Source organism: Paramormyrops kingsleyae, chromosome 22 (assembly GCF_048594095.1).
Source record: "Paramormyrops kingsleyae isolate MSU_618 chromosome 22, PKINGS_0.4, whole genome shotgun sequence".
Taxonomy (NCBI): domain Eukaryota; kingdom Metazoa; phylum Chordata; class Actinopteri; order Osteoglossiformes; family Mormyridae; genus Paramormyrops; species Paramormyrops kingsleyae.
The window spans coordinates 8,918,727-8,940,634 of record NC_132818.1 but is presented as its reverse complement, the minus strand read 5'-3'; the positions used below and the strand labels follow the sequence as shown (position 1 = coordinate 8,940,634).

Sequence of the window (21,908 nt, the reverse complement as noted above, 5' to 3'; positions counted from 1 at the left end):
TTGTCAATGTATTGATAATCATTAATGTATTACATGCATTGAAACATTGTGAAATTAACCATTAAGCGATTCCCCAGCTATCCACTGCTAGGTTTTTAATTTAAGCAGCAGGACACCTTTTGCTTGTCCAGTGTTAATCTGACCTCTCGTGTTCATATTTAGAATTACATGCTGTGGAAATATTACAGGCAGTACTGTAAAATACCTCAGAAATAGAACTAATTTTTTTCGCAGGGCTATTTTCAAAAAATTATAAAATAAAATGTCAAAGATGTTATGGAGCAATCGCATTCGTCAACCTCTAATCATGAAAAGGCGGCGGAAAGCTTGTCAAAATGTCAGCGATATAAACTTTTGTACGAAAGTTTAGAGTTTTTACGGTAATCATAGGTATATAGTCCCTGAGATGGATGGCTGGTTCCTGAAGACAGACGAGATTTAGACCATTCCTAGGCAACCAGACATGAAAAAGACTGTAATGAGCAGAAAACAAGTTACAGTAAATGTCACGCACGAAGGAATCTCAACATTTTAACATTTTAAAACACTGTCTCGTTCTAATTTTATATATAGGGTTTTACTAATAGAAACTCAAAAGTATAACACCATGAATGTATAAATATATGTGCAGTTAAGTTATCTACTGAGGCTTTTGTGTGGTCGCCATGGCAACAGTGATGAAAATAGACGTGAATCTGTATAGAAATGACTGAACAGTTTAAGAGACAGAAAGGATTCGAGCGCTGACAGGCCAACTAAGCACAGGAATGAAGAAATTTATCAAGGGCACTGATAGACAATATATCGACAAGGTTAAGCAGTACAAGTTCATAATTACGGACAATGCGAGACACTGCATCCGCGGCCTTAGTGTAAGTGTGGTAATACTGTGCAAATGCTAGCTAGACTACGAATGAAAACCCAAGGATGACCGTTGTTGGTAAGGTAGACTCAAAGGGTGGAATAAGCATGGGTGACTAATTTAATTTTTATTGCGGTATTTATTTGTAAAGCAGACTCGCTGTAGTTGCAATCCAGTCTCTCAGAATCAACAGCATGACAATTGTGTATGCTAGCGTTCAAGGCTTCGTCAATAAAGTGCAGTTGTTGACTATTACTGATACATAATCATGCATAAGAAAATATTTTTCATTTCAGTATTTCTCTGATTAAGTTGTTACACAAATAGTTCCCCTATTAAACAATTAAGTCGTTTTTCAGTTTCAGCTAGAGGTTAATAATTAGGAAAGACCCAGATTTGGAAAACACCAAGTCATTGTTATTGAAGCTCTTTCAGCATAAGTTAAGATCAAAAGTTGTTTACAGACATTCTGGAAGAGATTTCCAACGCCAAATTGTTTGTCAGTTAAACCTGTAAGATAACATTTTATTTGAATATCTTGAATGTGCCTGTTTTGAATGATCGAGTTGCACCCTGAGTACATGTTGGTTCAGATGTTACCACGGTAGTGTTGCCTTCTTAAGGGAAAGGGGAGTTCATGCCAGACCAATTTGCAATAAGTTTATATACTGTCCTCTCTATATATACACGATGACTCTGCTTCCCCATTGCTAAACGTATATACAAGAACAATATGCGTTTATCTTTGAAGGATTGTTGAAAGTAATAGAGTAAAGAGATGAAACATGGTCTGAATTAAAATAAGGCTAAAATAGGCGAAGAGTGCTGAATATTCATTATAAAAGATTGCCTACATTTTTATGGTTTTAGCAGTTCGCAACGGTTAGCAATTTTTTTTTTTTTTTTTGAAAAAGCAGAAAAGCAGTGATGGGGAAGGGGATTTGATGGAGAGAGATGTAGGAGGTAGGAAGGGAGGGGGTGTGTGCAATTCAAAGGCGGTCTTTCAGTTAAAATCTCAGAACGAATGTAGATAGCTATGTTAACTAATGTGTTCTGGGGTGTAGCTGTGTAAATAACACACGTCTGTAATAGGTATTTGTCGACATTTTTATCGAGAGGTTAGCTGCTGCAATAGCGAAGCGCTTAGTTTTAGCTTAGGTGGCTTTACCTAAGAGACGGTGTGTGAGGGAAAGAACAAGAGGGAGAACCAGGGGAGGGGACGGAGGGTGTACAGGCTGCTTACGGGACGCACAGGCACTCTGATTGTGCTGCCATAATTTAAGTGGCGGGGACCAAAAAATATTTTGGATTTTAAAAGGCCCAGGAATTGTGTATATGTGACGCCCCCCAACTCCACCGCGACTGGCCGGGGTTGTCAAGACGAGAGAGGGAGAAGGGAAAGCGGCGGAGCGGTCTACCCAAGCCCGGGGTTTCGTCCTTTTGCAGAGGAATTCAAAAAAGACAAATTACTCTCTCCACTGGGCCCTCTGCGTTACCAGGTAGGCAATGAAATTAAGCATTGGGCGTATGTTATTATTCTAGCTTTGAAATAATCCATAATGCTGGCACATTAGGTAAGGGTGATTATGCCATAGCTTGCTCTCAAGTTAGCTCGTTTGGTTTTATATATACATAAATCATAGCGTATAAATAAAAACCGAATATGTGAACAGCTTATTTCTTATAATGAGGCATGCAGTTGGCAAGAATAGATGGAAAGATATGTAATCGGTAATGCATTGCTGGCCGCGGTAATGTGGAGCGCGGTGTACCGTAGCTAGCTAGCGCAATTAGCGGCTAAATCTCAGCACTGGCGGCGCGAGCGTCCAGCTAAATACGCCAGAGAACGTGCCGACACTCAGCGCCCGGGAAAAGCGCACGGGCGCAGCGCACGAGCGCCGAGTTCCGCAAAACTGCCGCCTTTCCCAACGCCGTCTGCCCACTAACATATTTTTTTCCCAGAACAGTCGTGCATAACCGTCGTGTTTATCGCACATAATTTCCCGCATCGGTAAGCGAGAGCTGTCATTTCTGTGCAGTTTACTTGGTTTGTGATTGGTCAGACTGTAAACGAAGGCTACACAGCTGACTGCAACCTCTGCCTACAAAATAACGTTTCCAGGGACCAACACCGCCCAACTCGGACCTGTACTGGCGTGACCCTGTCCTGTAACTGACAGTCCTCTATTGATACCTATTGTGCTGAGCCTTACAAGATTCAATACGATCTCTGCTGTTATACATTAGCCTCGGCTTACAATGCCGCTGTCCGGTATGCGGAGCCGTCAGACATGGTGAATTGTGGTGCACGTACCATAAAACACAGATGCTACTATATTGTTATATGTTTTTGTCAGTTATTGTACAGGTCTTCAGAGAACACTGCCCTCACCTAGTGCTCAACTAACCCTTTCATTGTTGTATAGGACATTGAAGAGTCTTAGTGCTGTAATGTTTTGCACGATTAGTTACAGTTGTGTTTACATCGGGTACCATTATACACTGCAGAGTAATGCAGACCTTTTTGATTTATATATGTAATACATTCATTAATTTAGGTTTATATATATATGTATATATATTTAATTTCAATGGTCTGAGTTACAAGTAGCCTGTACACTATGTACCAGATAAGTAATGGTAAATTAATTGTAAATCTATCTAGATTGTGCTGAATAATCTGTGTTGATTTTAAGATGTTCATTTTTGTTTGTTGAACAGAAGCAGTTATGTTAACCCCAATAATTTAAGGCCGATAAAATATGTACTCTCCATGTCACACTGCAAATTGAGGCTGAATAGTTGCTTAACGTTTTGTCGTATTACCATATAATAAGAACCCATATGATCCAAAAGACATTCACTACATTGAACGCATTACGATCATGGAGGCTTTTCAGTTATATTTGTGAAGTCACAGACTTCATGTCAATAAATCATCTGCACAATTAAAGGATTGTAATTGTAAGAATTTAAACCATTGTGTCAGTATGTATTTCCCCCTTTTTATCATTTGGGGATGTATAATTCAGCAATTTATGTGAATGTTATACTGTAATGTATTTTGTTTTATTCCACCTATTCATCTAAACTAAAATGAATTGCAAGATCAAATGGACTTTGATGAAATTTACTGCCTTTGGACACTAACAGGAAACAAACAAGTAATGGTGTGTTAGTATAAGAGAGTGAATTTTATTTATTTATAAACCCAAAAGTGTTATTGGAGCAATTCATTTAAATACCTTATTTGAAGCTGCTGCAGGTTCTCTCCCAGCAGCTGAGCAGGTGGCTTTCATGTTGCAATATTGCATCCTTAACCACTGTTCTTTATGTTGCTTAATATATATATATATATATATATATATATATATATATATATATATATATATATATTATATACAGGTGTATGTATATATATATATATATATAGATATAGATATATAAATAATTCTAGGGTTTTCTTTTTTTTTGGGTAGAACAAAAAAAAATCTACATGAACATGGAGTTCTTCAGAGAATTTAATGATATGAACTAGAATACGATTAATATTTAGAGGACAGAAAAACGAAGACATCTATTTGTTTCTCTGAGTGTTATAATTCTCATCATATGAAAGATTGTGTTGTAGGGAGGTTAAACATTCTCATTAATGATGGAGAGCAAAGACTGTTTTTTTCTGTACCTTGACTGAGAAATTTTGTTAATTATAAACTTCTGATTATAAATAAGATTGTCCTCAATATCACTCATCCACAAAGCCATTTTCAATGACTGCTTGTATAGCCAAGATTGCGTTGATCCAGAACAGATAAGCACAGGGTAGAGTATCCCCTGGATGGGATGCTAATCCACTGCAGAACACTTCACCCATTAAGGGCAATGAGTAATTTACTGCACGTCTTTAGACTATGGGAGAAAACCCATGAGAGCTGAATTCAAATTTGAACCAGAAACCATTTTTACCCTCCTATCCATTGTGGCACTCACCCTAACTTTTGGATTCTGTAGATGCTGCTTCCTCCAAAACATACTCTTAACTGGTTATTGGAACCAGTCAGTAAAAAATGAACAGATGTTAATTTATATTTTATCTTTAAACAAAGATAAAATATAAATTGTTATACAATAACATGAATTTTACTGCTGATATTACTGTAAAAATTGTGAGGTTTACTCCTATGAACTGAGTAACTTAACTGAATGGACATTTTTTATGAGTTCACAAAGTTTGTTTATTTGTTCTGTTTTTGTAGCAGCTTGTCGGTAACTCTGTGAAAGGCAGGTGCTTCTTAACAACTCTCCCTCTCTTTTGCTTCCTTCCTGGCTTTCAAGTGGAAGTGGTGGAGGTAAAGGGAAGTTTTACGTACCCATGTCCCTCGAACTTGAGAGTTCGTGAAGAATGCCTAACGAACATGCTGAGGTCCAACAGCAAACACCACGGAACACTCAGAACCAGCACACTCACCACCAGATGTCCCTTCACTCCAGCCATGCTTCCCTCATGCAGGGTTATGGGGCTAGAAGCAGAGGCGGTGGAGGTGGGAAAGGGTTGCAAGGTAGTCACTTGAGTGAAAATCCATACCAAAAAGAAGCCATTGATTATTATATGTCAGTGAGTGGAAAACAAAGTTCAAGGAGAGGGAGCCAAGGACTGGAATATGGGGTCAGTTTTGGATATTCGGATGTAGGTGGACAAGTGCCTCACCAATATCGACATGCTGGAAATGGTCCAGGGTCTTCTGTGATGTCTCACTATCAGCTGGACTACACTGCTTCAGCTGCCACTGGTGGAAATAGCAGTAGCAACAGTAGTAAAAGTGGTACTGGAGCCTTTTCTCCTACACATCAGTATTGCTTAAGTCAAAATCCCTCAGTCCAATCAACTCCTGGACACCAGATGCACCCACGCCAACAGGGTCAAGATTACTCTTCCCATCAACCCTTTCCACAAAGGCAGCAGCACAGAGGTTATCCTCTTTCTGGACATAGACCACTTCCCCAGTTCTCCCGGGTCCCTTTGTCTAATGCATCTGCAGAGTCAGCTAGGGCATACAATTTTTCTCCACAGAGGTATCTTAGTGGGGGTGCTACTAGCAATTTTGAGTGTGAAATTAGTAATTCAGGTAGTGGCAATTCAAAAACTGGCTCAAACCATGGTTCAGTTAAGCCAAGTAATATGGCACAGTTTGACAGCAGTCGGCTAAGCTATAGCTCTTCAAATTACCCAGCATATGATTTCCATACTTCTCAGTCACCTCATAAACAATCTGTTTACTCACATCGATACACCCAGAATAATTTGAAACCAGACTATGATTCATCCAATAAAATTATTTCCTCCAGTTTAACTTCCTGCTCACCTTACCCTAAATACCCTCAGGCTTCCACTGCATCCTCAAACTCCCACAATTCTTCAATGCCTCAGTACGTCTCCCAAGAGATACCCAAATCTGTAACTCAGAATCAGCAACCACAGGTCCATCCAAACTTCAGCCCAATTTCTAATCCATCTCCAGCTGCCTCAGGAATACAGTCACCCAACTGTAGCTCATCACCTTCTCCCCTGTTGGGTGCTTCTGAAGGTCTAGGAAACTCTGCTGTTAACCCCAGTGAATTGACATCAACTACTTCTATTCCAAATCGTCGAAACAGCCACAATCAGATATTGCGAGCGGCACCTCAGTTGAGTCCCACACCCAGCTCTAACAGCAGTGTTAGTAGTTTTGGGAGCAGCAGTGGTAATGTAAACACGATTGGCATAAATGCAAGTCCAAGTGGGAGTCATTCAGTATTGACTCAAAGCCAGTTGGGAAGAGGAAAGATATGTGATGAGAATTATTCTTCTCTGTACCCATCTTCTGTTGACAAGCTGACTCGGGATCCAGGGATCAACAGTCTAAATGCATTAACATCACAAGTGGCTAATATACCTAATACTGTCCAACATATGCTGCTTTCAGACTCTCTGATTTCAAAAAACAGAGGAAAAGATGAACCTGCATATGAAACTGGTGAACATTATCAAATGCTTCAGAATTCACATGGCCTGGCTGCCAATCAGGAAGGAAGTAAGACTATGAGTAACAGTTGTAGTGATAGTGCAACAAGGACTGTACGAATGGATATGGGGGGTGCTCAACCTGACAGTGGAATGAATGAGAGTACTGAAGTGGTGAAGCGGGAAGGAGAAGAAAACTCTTCAGGAGGAGGAGATAGCATGACTAGGCAAACAAGTGGAACTAGTACTGAGTCTGGCTACAACCATTCATCCCAGAATCTGGCAAAACAGGGTTTACCATTAGAATTAGTAGTTGGAGCATCCAAAATTAAGAGACAGACTTTGGCTTTTCCAAGAGGAAATGAGCATAGTATTCATAGTACATCTTCTTCTTCCCCATCTTCTCTACCTTCTTCAGTAGAACCCAGTCCAAATATACCTCCTCCCTGCACACTTTCTTCTTTTACTTCTACTTCTGTCAGTCCATCTCCAACACTCAAGTCCCCTAAGGAGCCTATTGTGAGAAGTATTGATCGAAGAAATTGTAACAAACTCCAGGAAAATTATGATGCTAATGGCAGAAAAAAGAAAAATCAAGCAGACCAGGATATCACAGTGACACTGGAAGGATCGAGAAGTGACATGCCGAGAATTGGGAATGACAAATTGGAGAGCCATGACAAGCGAAAAGCTGAAGAAGCACAGAAGGGCTCAACAACCCTAAGCGGAAAAGTGGAAGATTGTGAAAAAATTGTAAAAACACAAAACCTGGACAATCCTCATAAAATTTTGAAAACTGGAGAAACTCAAAACACAGGAGGAGTAGGAGTGATTGTCTCTACTCGTTCTGAAATGACTGAACATAATACTTTATTGGAATCTCCTCAAGGTGCTCCCTCTGCACCACAACATTTAGACAATGAATTGCAAAATTCACAAAATAGTACAGACAAGATTCATTCTTCCAATGCTTTCAAAGATGCCAGATGTGTCAATGGGCAAGGTGGGGGTAGTATTTGTACCCTCCCCTCAGTGAATGGAACCAACATTCCCCCTGAACCCAGTTATGAGCAGTCACCATCATGCCACCATTCCGGAAAGCAGAGGTCACCATATGGATACTCTGAACTTGTTGGCAGTATGATGGATTTAAAAAAGGCAGGCAGTATAGAAACAAGTACAGGGAAGGAAGCAAATTTAAGATATGAAAGTCAGCATCAGCCACCACTCAGTTATATCCCAGGACAAAAAAAGGGAATGGTGCCAACAGGCATAATGAAACTGGGAAGAAGAGGAACAATAAGAGATCAAGATATTAATCCTCCAGTGCAACAGTCATCTGCCAGTATTTTACAAGAAGTACTTCAAGGCTACCACACAGAAAAAACCTATGACCATACTAAAAACTCAGTCAACGTGCCCGACACACATCCCCAGTCTCAAAATATGGCTCATAATCTTTCAAGACATTCCTATGGTGTGAGTAAAAGCATGATGCCACGCAGTCTAGTCCCACAAACTGGGCTCAGCCAGGATCATCAAGCCTCACTTCCAGCAGCAGTTCCTGTGAAGGATTACCCTCTAAACCTTAAGCAGAGCAGTACTACTGGCATTGGACAGGATCCTCCTCCGACGTCTTGGGCTCCTGTTGGAGTGGGAAGAGCACACGGTGAGTCTTCAGGGAAATCCAAAATGGCAACATCTCCAAATCGCCCTGCAGCTATTTTACCAGAAACCACTGAATCTTCTCAACAACCACCATTAAAAAACATTAATTTGGCAGACTATCTGCTACCGCATAGAATACCCTTCACAAACCCACAAACTTCGTCATCTGCCGTGCAGCAATTGTTGTTGCAGGATACCGAGCCAATAGGGGGCAGTGACCTACCTGTAAAAAAGCCTCCAATGGCTTCATCCTCATCATCTTCAGAGCGTTGTTCAGTAATCTGCGATGTATCTCTCCAGAGCACACCTGAAAAGGAAAAGGACAGACATGAAGACGAAGTAAAAGAGACTTGTAAGGAAACTGGTTACACTGGTGCTTCTGTAATTCAGCAATCACATTCTACTACTTTAGAAGGCCTGCAAGACAACAGTAAAGAGAACAAAAGTGAGGTGAAGATGGAAACTGAATGCAGTGCTTCAAAGGAGGTCTTTAGTCAGAATGATAATCCTACCCTTTATTGTGGACAATTACCAGAGAAGAAAAGTGCATTCCGACAGCAAAGCAGATCTCCATACACATCTGTGAACACAAGCACTGACAATCACAGTTTGTCCACTGGAGAGAATAGACATATAAATGTATCAAATGTCAACCCCTCTCATTTTCATCAAGCCCCCCGTACTCTTTCCTCTAACCTTAATCTTCAGGCATCACCTTCAACAAGATGTCAGTCAAACTATCCAGGGATAGATGGATGCGGTAGTCATTCAGGATATGGGTTTGAAAACTTCAGAGAGAGAAGCCATTTTCTTTCTCAGATCCCTCCTCAGCACGATATACCTTCCAAATTTCAGTTTGGAAACTCTCAGCCAAACAAAAAACTGCAAATGTATTCTCATTCTCACCCTCATCAGTACTCCCAGGATACAGACGACAAACGTGAATGGGAAGCCTTACACAAGAACAGGATATCAAAGGATATGATGGTGTCTAGTAGTTCAGGATCAAGTAGCCAGCAGTATCGCAGCCAAGCAGGGATGAGCTCCCAAGCCTCTCATAGTGACCCAGGGGGTCAGCCGAAATTACTCCACCAGCAATTCTCTCGGCAGGGTAGTTACTATGATATGAAAATATGGAACCTCTCACAATCTGGAAGAGAGGGTGGAGGGACCCTTGAATGCACCCAACCAGTCTTTCAAACAAATCAGACCGGTGTAGTTACTCCTGGGTCTGATACCTCAAGAGGAGTTACAGAAAAAGTCAAATCATTTCCATCAGTGCCAAGTTCTCAAAAACCATCTGCTCATGGTAGTTTTGCTGGTAGTACAGTTAACTTAGGGACTCAACAAGGTCGTAGTCCAGTGAAAACAGAGCGTGCTGGAGAAACTAACCCATTAATGATGAGAAGGAGGGTTCGTTCTTTCATATCCCCAATTCCAGCAAAGAGACAGCATCAAGATTTACCACAGCAACAACGGAGTACTCAGACCCTGTATCCTTCTCCTTTAAGTAACACTGCATCCAGACATCATGATACTGGTCCATCAAGTCCTGATGTGCCCCATTCCGGGATGGCCATTCCAGATGCTAATTGTAATAAGCTAGCTCAGAATATGATGCTAACATCTCCATCTTCTCAGGGTAAAACCAACATTTTACCACCTAGGAAAGGTCGTGGCTTGAAACTGGAAGCGATAGTGCAGAAAATAACACCCAATGTTAAAAACAATAGAAGTCTCACCGATTTTGCGTGTACTCCACTAACTGGATCTTCTCATACAGATCTAGTACATTACAACTCTGACAACCAAGAACAAGAGTCTTGCATTGGGGACAGTTTATCTGAATCTGTAACTGGACATGGAAGTTCTCATTCTTATCTGGATGAAGGTCTCTCATTGGAGGAAATTATGTCCTACAAGGGTGTTGAGGAGATTGGCCCCTTGGCTCCCACTGCCTACCCTTGTGACCTCCAACAGAACCCCCCTATTGTGAAATTTGGGACCTCAGGGAATATTAACCGGAGTGCGGTTGAGGATTTGAAGCAAGAAACCCATTTTAGTATAGAAGGTCATGGTCCTCAATTTACAGAAAAAGACAGTTCAGGAGAAGGCAAAGAAGAATTGAGGTTGTCCACTGATTTCACTCTTTTGGGACCTTTGCCACCTGCACCACCATTACCTTGTCCAGTACAAGCTTCTCCACCTCCATCATCTTCTGTTTTGTCTGATATTCAACAATTCACTAATACATACCAGCAACTAGAGACACGGAGAGGAGAGGACTCTGCGGAAAGCTTTTTGAGAAAGAAGTTAACAGATTCTGGGCTGGGATTAGGTCTAGATGATTATTCAAGCAGAGACTTTTATGGACCCAGCTCATTTCACCATAACCAGCATCAAAGACAGTGCCTGTTACCCAGACACCCAAATAGTCTTCAGATACACCAGCAAAGTCCTTTTGGTCAAACCTTATCTTCAATGTCAAATTCATCACAATTAAATGAACTGAAACCCCTTGAGACTGTTGTTCCTAAAGGTTATTTTCCATCTGGCAAGAAAAAGGGGCGGCCTGTTGGTAGCGTGAATAAACAGAAGCGTGCGCAAGTTCAATCCCAGAATGCGTCCATTAATGCTTCTCCTGTTATATCTACACCTATACAAATACCTGGCCCTACTGCGACTGCAGAGACTATTCCAAGTACCGTGACCACAACGCAAATTTCTGTACCCACTTCTGTAACGGACACTAAAGAATCATTTGAAGTGCCCTCTAATGCTTCTCAAATGTTGAATATGGATATAGAGAACAAGGATGTTCACCCCAAGGTTGAATTTGAACAAACTGACCAAGGACTATGCAAGGAAGATGACAGTCAAAGAGCAAAGTTAGAGGAAAAGCAGCAAAAGAGGAGAAGAAGAGTAGGTGGGCTGATGGGAAAAGAGATCCTCCAAGCCTGTGCAGGAACCGAAGAAAAATGTGCAACTGGAATTTTTCAAGATAACAGGAAATCTGTATTTTCACCTTACATTCACGTCGAGAGAAAACAGGAAATTGGTGCTGTGTGTACTATAGTGAATGAAGAACAAGAAAAGTCAAAGGGAGAGAAAAAAGAAGGTGTAAAGGCTGACAATCTCTTGAACTTACTTTCTTCTGAGATAAAAATGGATATAGATATTGAGGTAGTGAAGGAGAAAACAAAGATGGAACAAGTTGATTCTAGTCTTCTTCAGTCATGTACAGCAGGAAAGACGATTCCATTGTCTGGGTATGTGCTTTCAGGACCTGTAAGTACTGAGACAGGTAATTCTGGTCAACTGCTGTGTTGTTTATGCAAGAAGTGGGCAAATTACAAGAATCTAGGGGATCTTTATGGACCCTATTACCCTCCCGAATATGTGGCAAGCCTTCCTAAGAACCACCCTCAGATTCGAAATAGTTTAGGGACTGCCAAGCTTGGTAATAAAGGAGCAGATTTAGGAACATGTACAACGGAATCAACAAAACAGGATACACAACAAATAGAACCACAAATGTTAAAGCCTACATTAGATACTGTTTATGCAGGAAATGAAGCTGAAAAACAGTCTACTGTTACTACGACAAATGCAACCTCTACAGTGGATGGGGGAAGAGTTTTGGAAAACATTGATAATGTGTACAACAATATGGACCTGAACCAAAAAAGTGATCCGTTTCCAGAGTTGACAGATATTGTGAGTGCAGTGATGAAACAAGAACTGGAGCAACCGCAAGAACAGCAAAATCAGGACCAGTTGACAGAAGACACCCAGCCAAGACCACAACACAGAAAGCTCACCTCCCATCCACGCTTTAAAAGGCGACACAGACCCGGTGACGACTTGCCCAAGACTACCCAGAGTAATTTTAAAACCTCACTGCCATTCCAGCCACCTCCTCAGCTACTTAACCAAGACCCCTCTGAGCCCTTGGCGCATCTGGCTCAGCTTCCTGAAGTCCCACTGGACCATAATGAATTGTGGGTACATGAGGGATGCATAGCCTGGGCCAGTGGAGTGTTTCTGGTCAATGGACGTCTGTATGGCCTACAGGAGGCACTAGATGGCGCCATGGACACAGTGAGTTTTTCTTTTTTTTAAAATCAAGTTCCATTATAGTTTTAGTTCAGGTGTTGCTGCTGGTTGAATATTAATGCATCATATAAAATGCCATTTTAAAATGATGTCATATTCCTTTGCTTATATATTGCCCATTCATATGCTGTGTTAATTTTTAGTTTGTAATTTTTTTGTGCCCACATATCTATCTGTTTTTGCTTCTGCAGTTTCTGTGTAGATGCTTTCTAACTGCCTTTGTCTTCAACAGAGCTGCTCTTATTGTGAGCAAGTGGGTGCAGCACTTGGTTGCTATAGTAAGGGCTGTTCTCTAAGATGCCACTATGTGTGCGCAATAGCGGGTAAGAATCAGAAATGTAACAGAAATTTTGTCTCAGCTGTGAAATCGATCCTGTATTTTGATCCAGGAAAAGGCTGCACTAAGCACATTGTAATAATAGTAATGATTATATGTGTTGTACTAAATATTCGCTCTCATTCTAGACTGCTCCCTAAATGAAGAGAACTTTTCACTGCGATGTCCAAAGCACAAGGTAATTTGACACTTCACAAATTCGGCAAACTAGGGGAAAGACTGCATTCGAAATGGAAATACCAGAGAATTTTGAAGAATATATTCCTGTCCCAATCGTAAGACAGACAAGAAAAATGCTGCGTTGTTAAATAAGCATGTGTATGTACACATATGTGGTCAATTCAAAGAGTGGATGTCTGCTTCTTTAGTACATTCGCTGAAGCGAATTATAAAGCTGTATATCAGGAAGGTTCATGCGTGTAATTTGCCTGCCTCAGCATATTATGTTAATGTATTGTGTCTATTTTCCCTGGTTTCTCATTTGTCAATCCTGTCCAAATTATTGTCTGAAAACCTCTCATGTTCTCTGGATTCTGTCTTATTTCTTAGTTTTCCCAAAAAAATGCAGTAGAGAAGGGCGTCCTTTCAGAGCAGTCGGAAATGGGCTGAGTCAGTGGCTGTGGGACAGAGGCACCCTAGCAACTGAGATCGGTGAGCAAAGACAGACTGTGGGTGGGGCCTCGAATCGTCAGATTTAAACGACGTCATTTCAACTGTGTCCAGTGATGTCACTGAGCCACTCATGGTCATTTGTTTTTCCACTAATATTGTTTGTTAGTCTTAAGCGCTGAAGTCCGATTTTACCTGCATTATTTTAAAATCATACAAGTAAAATGTGTCAATTAACAAATTATGCTTTTTTGAAAGGTCCAAGAGAGAATCTTGTAACTGGTTGCTGTTTTTTTTTTTTTTTTTTTTTTATGAAAAAACCATCATGCCTAGATTAGATATTTGGGTTAGAGTAATTTATGTCGTTTGGGTTTCTCTTCATAGCCTGGCCGGACCTGAGAAAAAAGCCACTGACCTTTAATGACACCGAAAACACCGTGGTTAAACTTAAGAGAACAATCAAGAAGAACTAACCAATCAAGAAAAGAGACCACAGAGGACAGCAATGCCTGTTTGTTAAAAACCGAAGTGAAAAAAATGAAAGCTCAGTGGATTAATGTTCAGACCTTCTCGGAGGATGAATTGACTGAAACATTACATGTAAGAAAGGATGAAAAAAAGGGAAGACTTTGTTCCTCTCTGGCAAACTTTGAATGTGAAATATTTTGGAAATGAATCACTTTCTTTATTGTCCTTTTAATGTTATTTGTTATTTTTCAAAGTCCAAAATGTATTATTAGATAGAGTTAAGTGCAAGTGGACCATTCAAAATGAACTGCTTCACATAAAGGACTGAGGTTAACGCTTGGATTTTTACATAACGTGTGTTGCATCTATTATTCATATTATTATTATTATTCCTATATACAGCATTATTGTGATGCATATATTCATTTTTATGTTATCATCAGTATTTTGTAGTTGAATATAAATGAAAGCATTTAATTTTTATTGTTGTTTTTATCACATAAAAATGCCTTTTAAATAGAAATGACATTTCAGTATTGCCGTACCACCTCTTCTGAAGAGGACACAAGCTTGGAGTTTCCACAGAGACATCAAGGCCTTTGCTTTCGCATCACTCACAATCTCCGCGCGTGTGCGTGTGCGTGCTTGCGTGTGCACATCTGTCTGTCTACCTTTTCCATCATTGGTAGTAGATTATTGCTTCTCATCTTTGGGATTTCACAGTGCAAAATGGTGTACCTATGAATAAAATAAAAATAGTGTTATTTTTCAAGCAAGGCAGGACTAAGGAAGTCTTGTTCTCAGAAATAAGCCAGCAACAGTATTGATATCATCTTTGGCTTTAGTGAACGAGATACGATTTTGTGAAACGGTAAACAGCAGATGGATGTTCTAGAACAAGGTCTTTATTTTTCTGCTCTGAATGTATTTAATATCCAAAAATACAGGGAGATGCTAAGAGACAGAGTGTGAAAGGATCCATATAAAATTGTTAAAAAGTAAATGGTATTATATTTAATACTATTTTTTCTACTCTGGTTAAAAAAAGGGAAAATATTGACGTATTACATTACAAACCTGTCAATATGACTGATAAACACATAAGACGAAAACAATGTTCTTTTTTTCTTTAAACATTTCTTTGTGTCCCATTGTCTTTATTAAAAGATCATGTAGGTACTCGTGCTGCTACTGAAGTCCTGGCTATCTAACTTGTATCTGTAAGTTTTACATGCTGGAATATGTGCTGATGACCTTCAAATGTGCAGAAGAGAAAAAGTTTTGGTGGAGGCTGGGCCTGTTACGGATCATAGCAGACAGGAACTCTGTCTGGTTCTTTGTAGTGCAGACCTCTACGGTATTTTTATGCAGTGAAAAAAGACATTTCAACCAGCTTATCAGCTAGTGCCAATGTCACAAGAAAATGGCCGAAATATTTACTCTGCTGTGTTCTGCAAATTGGACACTGATTTTACTTATTTGGTTACTTTGTCAGATTGGCTGCTGTCGCTGCTGATGTTCTGCATTAGTAGTTCTGCTGTTGGTTAGCCTTTTGTCTCATTCTGTTGACCGTGTTCTGTTCAAAATGGTGAGTCGTGGCTGTTGTACTGTTTTTCTTTCTGACATCGCTGCTTTATAAATGGTGACGCTTTGAGAACAGTACAGTTTTACATGTGTGTGGTGCTCTGCATTCCCAACAGCTGTGAGGTAAGGCTTCGTGTGTTTCAGCGGTTCTCCCTTGGACCATACCACTGTGATGGATAGTGGGGGGGATCTTGCAACCTATAACTGGTGGGAGCAGGATATGAACAGTCCATGAAGGGCATTTTAATATGTTGCATTGAATATTACTGTAAGCACTGTGCTTCTAACCTTTAATCTTATCTTTACAGTCTTATCTTTGAAATAACAAGGTTTGGAAATTCTGATTGAGATTTTTGCAGATTTCTCTCTGTTTTTTTGAATCACTGTCTGCCTTTCGACTTCCAGTTTTCTAATTACAGCTTTTTAATGTTATTTTTGTCTCCCTCTCGTGGTGTTTAGATGTCAGCAAAAATGCCTCTGTGTTACTGTTTATCACCGTAGTTCTCCTTTGACTTATATAAAATATAATTACTCTGTGTGTGTGTGTCTGTGTGTGAGTGTGTGTCTGTGTGTGTCTATGTGTGTGTGTGTATGTGTGTGTGTGTCTGTATGTGTGTGTGTGTGTGTGTGTGTGTATGTGTGTCTGTATGTATGTGTGTGTGTGTGTGTGTGTGTGTATGTGTCTCTGTGTGTCTGTGTGTGTCTGTCTGTGTGTATGTGTGTCTGTGTGTGTGTGTATGTGTCTCTGTGTGTCTGTGTCTCTGTGTGTCTGTCTGTGTGTATGTGTGTGTGTGTGTGTGTGTGTTTGTGTCTGTGTGTGTCTGTGTATCTGTGTGTGTGTGTGTGTGTGTGTGCGCCCTGCGATGGACCTTGTGTCCTGTGCTGCTTGGGATGAGCTCCAGGCCCTTTTTGACCCCAACCAGGATAAACAGGTGTTTGGAGCGATTTCTTTCAAAAAATGTGGCCTAATCTACATTCCTCTGTATATTTGTACAAAAAATAGCATTTGTATATACATTTCTTCGCTGGAACATTTTAACAAATTGGAAGAGTCAAATAGGTAACACTTTACTTGCGGGGGCACAAGTAACTTAGTAACTGAGTTACTACTCAAGTACAAATCAACAAATATAGTAGCTCCATGAAATACATGAACTGATTAATGATGAATGAACATGGGATCAGTACATAACTAACACGTAGTTTTTGATCAATTGATGCATTAAGTAAGCGTCTACTACTGCATTAAGTATGAGTGTACTACAGCATTAAGTAAGCGTCTACTACTGCATTAAGTATGATTGTACTACTACATTATTTGTGCCCCCTCAAGTTGTGTTACCGTGAAATATGTTTAAATGTAATGAAAATGACCAAGTCATGTTTTTATTGATGATAAATTTGAAAGGAATAATTGAGTGAAATAACCATAAAACGATCACATAATGACAATTAAATTAGCCTGGACAGAAGGGAGGCTGGAGGATTAAAACAGAGCCAACAGATTGAATGGAGTCGCTCAGCGTGGATTAAATATCGAAGGATTAATGAGGATTTTACAGAGGAGGGTTAATATATAGTCTACAAAACAGACTCCACTCAAAGTACAGCCCAGACTGAGTACATCTCAAATGTGGTTGCTGCAGGACGTGGGTGTCGTTTTTCTTAACAGAGACAGACACACTTCGTCTACCATATCGAGTTCCTGAGCGGTCTGGTACCTCTGGCCAAGAGAACGATCTATTGGACGTCACAGCACTGCAACGCCAAGAGGAAGTGGAAGGAGACGGATTATTGGGTAAAGATGTTTCAGGAATTGTTCTGTGAAAGACAAAAAATGGTTTTGATGAGATTTGTTAACCACTAGATATGCTGCTATTGCTTATAGTTGAAATACATGAATGATGAGATGTTGCTGGTTGTAGTCATTGCCGTTAATGCCGCAGCTCAGCCGTCCATTAAGGCCGTACGTGATGCCTGCCATCTTACCATATGTGCTCTCTGAGGCTGAGGATCGGCTGTGACTAAACGGGAAAGACCCTCGACCCTCTGTTAATTCCTCTGCTTATAACATTTCTTATTGTCCGTGGTGATATTCACCAGCATAATCACGATTATAAACACGGTACATACAAGAAAGCAAACCCTATGATCCATATAATTTGCACTGATGGTGAACTCATTTGCTCTCCCTCCGCCCCCCCAAACCCTGATACTTCTACTCAAGCTCAGTAACCCATCTCCACTGATACGGCCATGACCCTCCTCACTGCAGTGCGCTCCCCCGCCGTCACGTTTTGCCAGACGGGCGTGTCCCTGCTGCTCTCTGCTGTGGCCCTGCTCTCCTCCTACTGGTGCGTGGGCAAGCAGAAGATGCCCAAGCCGCTGTGCTCACCACTGAAGACCAGAGGCTGCATCCCCGTGCCTGGCATGTCGTCCAACTCAAGCTCCGCCCAGTTCTCTTGGGAAACGGGCGACGACCGCTTTGTGTTTCCTTCCTTCCATTCCGGCCTGTGGACCAACTGCCAGGAGAACATCTACCTGGATCAATGGGGTGAGCGGTGGGGGGGGGGCATTTGGAGGTGTCATCATGATGACCCACAGGGGAGTTGAGGGGACAAATAAGAAAGGAGGAGGTGCGAGAAGAGCTGCTCCTGTGGAGGCCACGTGCTTGGTGCACACAAGGTACAGATGAGTGTATAAGTCTCAGGAGTGCTTGCTCCTTAAGGAGCAGACCTGGGCGGAAATAGAACAGAGTGTCCCTTCTGTTCAACGAGGCAAAGCCAAGTCAGAACCTAAACGCTTGATGTGGTGAATGACTTCTGGGATTCAGGAAGGAGAAATTCTGAAGGATCCAGGGTGCATCTTTGAGCACTTGGCCATCACTGCAACCGTAGCCTATTTAAAACGTGTCAGATAAGGGTGCTCGTCACGCACCATAATGGCACGTGTGCATAGCAAGTCAAGATAAGGCAAAGAGATGACTGACAGGGATAGATAAGATTATGATAGATGAGGCAAGTTAGGAGATAAGAGCGTCTTAAAAGATCAGAACTTAAAGGCTGAGGGTGTGTTTGCCTAGCGGGGAAAACTTTTGCTCTTCTAAAATTTGGAGGCGAGATCATTTTAATTTGATTGTGGCCACAAAAGAACTATGTCAAACAGGTAGGAAGACAATGGTTTTGGGAAACCAGTTCTTCAGTCATTTGTCACATAAACTGTCAGAAGAGAGACCCAGCACAACACTCATGGGAGTTTTACTTACACAAAAATGTTCTGAGGGCAGAATGAAAAATGTTTGGTTCAGAGAGGATCCAAGCAACTGAAAGAGGCGGGACCAACCAATCATATGTCCTGCCTCCTCTAGTTGCTTGGACCCATTTCCTCTATAATCTGATTGATTACCTCTCTGAACTAATCATTTTTCGTTCTGCCCTCAGAACAGTTTTGTGTAAGTAAAACTCCCAAGAGCCAACATGACTGTGGAGAATATTATTTTGGACAGTAGTGGTCAGCAAAAGGACAGGCTCACGAGGATTAGTTGGGTGAGGTGATAGTGTCGCCCCCTAAGGGAAGCCAGAGAAGTCTACAATGATTTCTGTTGAGCCTAACCCGGTTCTACATAGGATTATAATGTTTTGACCCAGGGGGATTTATGACCCAACAGCAGGACTGAATTAGAGACAGTAATTGAAAAGGGAGAAGGATTGACATTAAGCAAAGAATGCAGCTAACCGGACATATTTCCATTGTTCTGGGAGCTTTTGAGAAAGGGGCATTGTTAGGAGGTGGGAGGTTCACTGGCTTTCATAGAAATCCATCTTTTGTCAGAAAGTTATTAAGCAAGTCCGACCTCATCGAAAGCACTGTGTGTTTTTTCGGCAAATGAGCTTTCCTGGAAAGAACCTTCCTCTATTTCACATTTTATACCCTCGGAACCCACACCAGGATGTCCCAGAAGCATCGGCTGTCATTTGCCCACCATTGTGTCGTCCCGAAGTGCAGTGGTGTGCAGGAAATAACACGTTGTTCTGCAAATAATTTTCCCAATTTAATTTTAGAACCGGGGGTTGTTACCTGGGTGACGGAAATGCCTGGTGACGTCACGCTCACCTCCACTGCCTGTGTGTTTTCTCCTCCAGAGGAAAAGTGCCGTAGCTTTATGGAGATCACGCCTCAGTCTGAGAAAGGTAGGCTGTCGGGGCCCAATGCTGCCTGACACCTCACGCTTAGCCAGAAAACATGATCTCCACCTCCTCCTCCTTATACTCTTTCTTCTCCTCTTTGTGTCTTCCTCCTCTCTTACATTTCCCTTTTCATCCTGCCTGTTATCGTTGTTTTCTCCTTTCCTCATTTGTGTCTCACCCTCCACCCTCCTCTTTCTTTGTCCATATCTCTTTCCTTCCTCCATTTTCTGAATCTCCCCACCTCATCCCATCTTCTGCTTCCTCTCACTGCCTGCCCCCCCCCCCCGGCATTCCCTGACAGCAGTCATGCTCTGGCTGTCCGTGACCATGGAGCTGATGTACATGGGGCTGTTGGTCACCAGCTCTCTGCTGCTCTGCCTGCAGCTCTGTGTCCGTGCCCGGCTGCCCTCAGCCGCCCGCTGGGGCCTGCTTCTCAATGCCATCTCTGCCATCTTCACCGTGCTGGCAGGTAGCAGGGGGGGGGGGGTCTCACTCCTGCCATACCTAACTGTGTGGGTGAGTGTCACACACTATAGTGCTAATGAGAGATCCAGAGGTGGGTAGTTCAGGTCCAGAAAGTAAAATTCCAGACCAAGATTTTGTTCCAACCAACCAGTTGAGTACTCTGTGACTGTGACTCTTTATACTCAACTGGCTGGTTGGAACAAAATCTTGGTCTGGAATTTTACTTTCTGGACATGAACTTCCCACCTATGATGAGATCCTCATGGATTTCCTGATGATGCAAAAGTATGAAGATGCCCTCATAACCATATAAGTGTGTCATACGTTTATTAATTGTATTTGTATTTATCTGTAGCACCAGAAGGGGCCAAGGAAACGGTATTTTATTGCACTGTGTACTTGTACGTGGATGTATTGACAACAAAGAACTCTTGGGTCTTGATATGTGCGGATCTGTAAAAGTTCATCTGAAAACTGCGCCTGCTCACGTTGCATATTCCAAACAATGATAAATGCGCAGTTTTGATCCACAGGACTGAGAACTGGGATTCCTGAGGATAAATATTGAGAGTCTGTCATGCTCTGTTATTTGACCACACACAGTCGTCTGTCCGTGTTACAATCCTTCCCGCTTTCTCACAGGACTGCTGGGTATGGTGGGTCACATGATGTTCATGCAGGTCTTCCAGGCCGCAGCTTCCATGGGGCCAGAGGATTTCAAGCCCCACAGTTACGGCTACTCCTGGGCTTTCTAGTGAGTCTCCGCACCACGCGTTTCACCGGGGCCGAGTTTGTTCTTTTTGGGGCCACTCCTCTTGTAGTGACTGTTTGTGGCCAACAGAGGGCGGTACACCAATGCATTATTCGCTAAGTGGTAAACACCGCAGCTGCAAGCCACTACACACGACTTCCCGCAGGTGCATGCGATATCCCAGCTGCTGCGGTTGTTCCTCTGCGACTGTAAGACAGCGGAAGGTGGAGTAATTTTCTCTCTCTGCTTGGCTTCTCCCTCCCTGCTCCTTCCCTCCTGTTCCGGTCTGTCTCACTCTGTCCGCAGCGTGGCCTGGGTCGCCTTCTCTCTATGCATGTCGTCAGGCGTCTGCACACTCAACAGCTACACCAAGAGCGTGCTGATGCGCAGGCGCTCATGCGCAGCTGAACAGCCTGCCAAGCAGCCCCCGGCCCCTTTCTTCTACCCGCCTCCCCCCCTGCCCATCCCACCTCTCTCACCCTTATCCCCATACTACAGTCCCACAGCTGAGTCGCCTCCCCCACCCCCCCCACTAGCTGCCCCCCCTCCTCCCTGCTACCCGACATCTGCACCGTATCCGTCTCTCTCCCTGTCCCGCTCCAACCTCGCCTACATTCCACGGTGTCCAGATGACAGTGACTCACTCTGAGGATGCTCTGTCTGTAACCATGGAGACACCCTGAACTGCATCCTGTTTCCGAGCTCATCAAATTAATAACATAAAACCTGTACACTATAGCTCGCAATTTTCATCAGTGTTAATGCTATTTTTATTGCTTGTACTTCCTTTCTACCACAACTTCCCAACTATTTGTGTGGCGTCATTCTCAGCCTGTAGCTAAAATAGTAATGGCACCCTC

At 42.1% G+C, this 21,908-nt stretch overlaps 2 protein-coding genes across 2 annotated transcripts; both read left to right on the top strand.

The window, feature by feature from the left end:
• Nucleotides 1-1,813: 1,813 nt before the first annotated feature.
• tcf20 (transcription factor 20) lies at nt 1,814-15,989 on the top strand. Its single transcript, XM_023829929.2, has 6 exons — nt 1,814-2,361; nt 5,198-12,632; nt 12,880-12,970; nt 13,113-13,162; nt 13,534-13,635; nt 13,978-15,989. The coding sequence occupies exons 2-5, from the start codon at nt 5,265-5,267 to the stop codon at nt 13,591-13,593; spliced, it is 7,569 nt and encodes a 2,522-aa protein (XP_023685697.2). The 5' UTR covers nt 1,814-2,361; nt 5,198-5,264; the 3' UTR covers nt 13,594-13,635; nt 13,978-15,989.
• Nucleotides 15,990-17,823: 1,834 nt separating this feature from the next.
• Nucleotides 17,824-21,697, top strand: LOC111853221 (germ cell-specific gene 1 protein-like). The gene is made up of 5 exons (XM_023829924.2): nt 17,824-18,199; nt 19,707-19,714; nt 19,790-19,835; nt 20,940-21,051; nt 21,355-21,697. The coding sequence occupies exons 1-5, from the start codon at nt 17,902-17,904 to the stop codon at nt 21,695-21,697; spliced, it is 807 nt and encodes a 268-aa protein (XP_023685692.1). The 5' UTR covers nt 17,824-17,901.
• The last annotated feature ends 211 nt before the right edge of the window (nt 21,698-21,908 follow it).

What these genes read in the sequence shown, in the direction of transcription:
- LOC111853221 (XM_023829924.2), top strand. Translation starts at nt 17,902, where the DNA reads ATGACCCTCCTCACTGCAGTGCGCTCCCCCGCCGTCACGTTTTGCCAG. An exon ending in CACGCCTCAGTCTGAGAAAG is followed by an intron (nt 19,836 to 20,939) that starts GTAGGCTGTCGG and finishes GCTTTCTCACAG; the next exon opens with GACTGCTGGGTATGGTGGGT. An exon ending in GGCTACTCCTGGGCTTTCTA is followed by an intron (nt 21,052 to 21,354) that starts GTGAGTCTCCGC and finishes CTCTGTCCGCAG; the next exon opens with CGTGGCCTGGGTCGCCTTCT.
- tcf20 (XM_023829929.2), top strand. Translation starts at nt 5,265, where the DNA reads ATGCCTAACGAACATGCTGAGGTCCAACAGCAAACACCACGGAACACT. An exon ending in TAGATGGCGCCATGGACACA is followed by an intron (nt 12,633 to 12,879) that starts GTGAGTTTTTCT and finishes TGTCTTCAACAG; the next exon opens with AGCTGCTCTTATTGTGAGCA. An exon ending in CTATGTGTGCGCAATAGCGG is followed by an intron (nt 12,971 to 13,112) that starts GTAAGAATCAGA and finishes CTCTCATTCTAG; the next exon opens with ACTGCTCCCTAAATGAAGAG.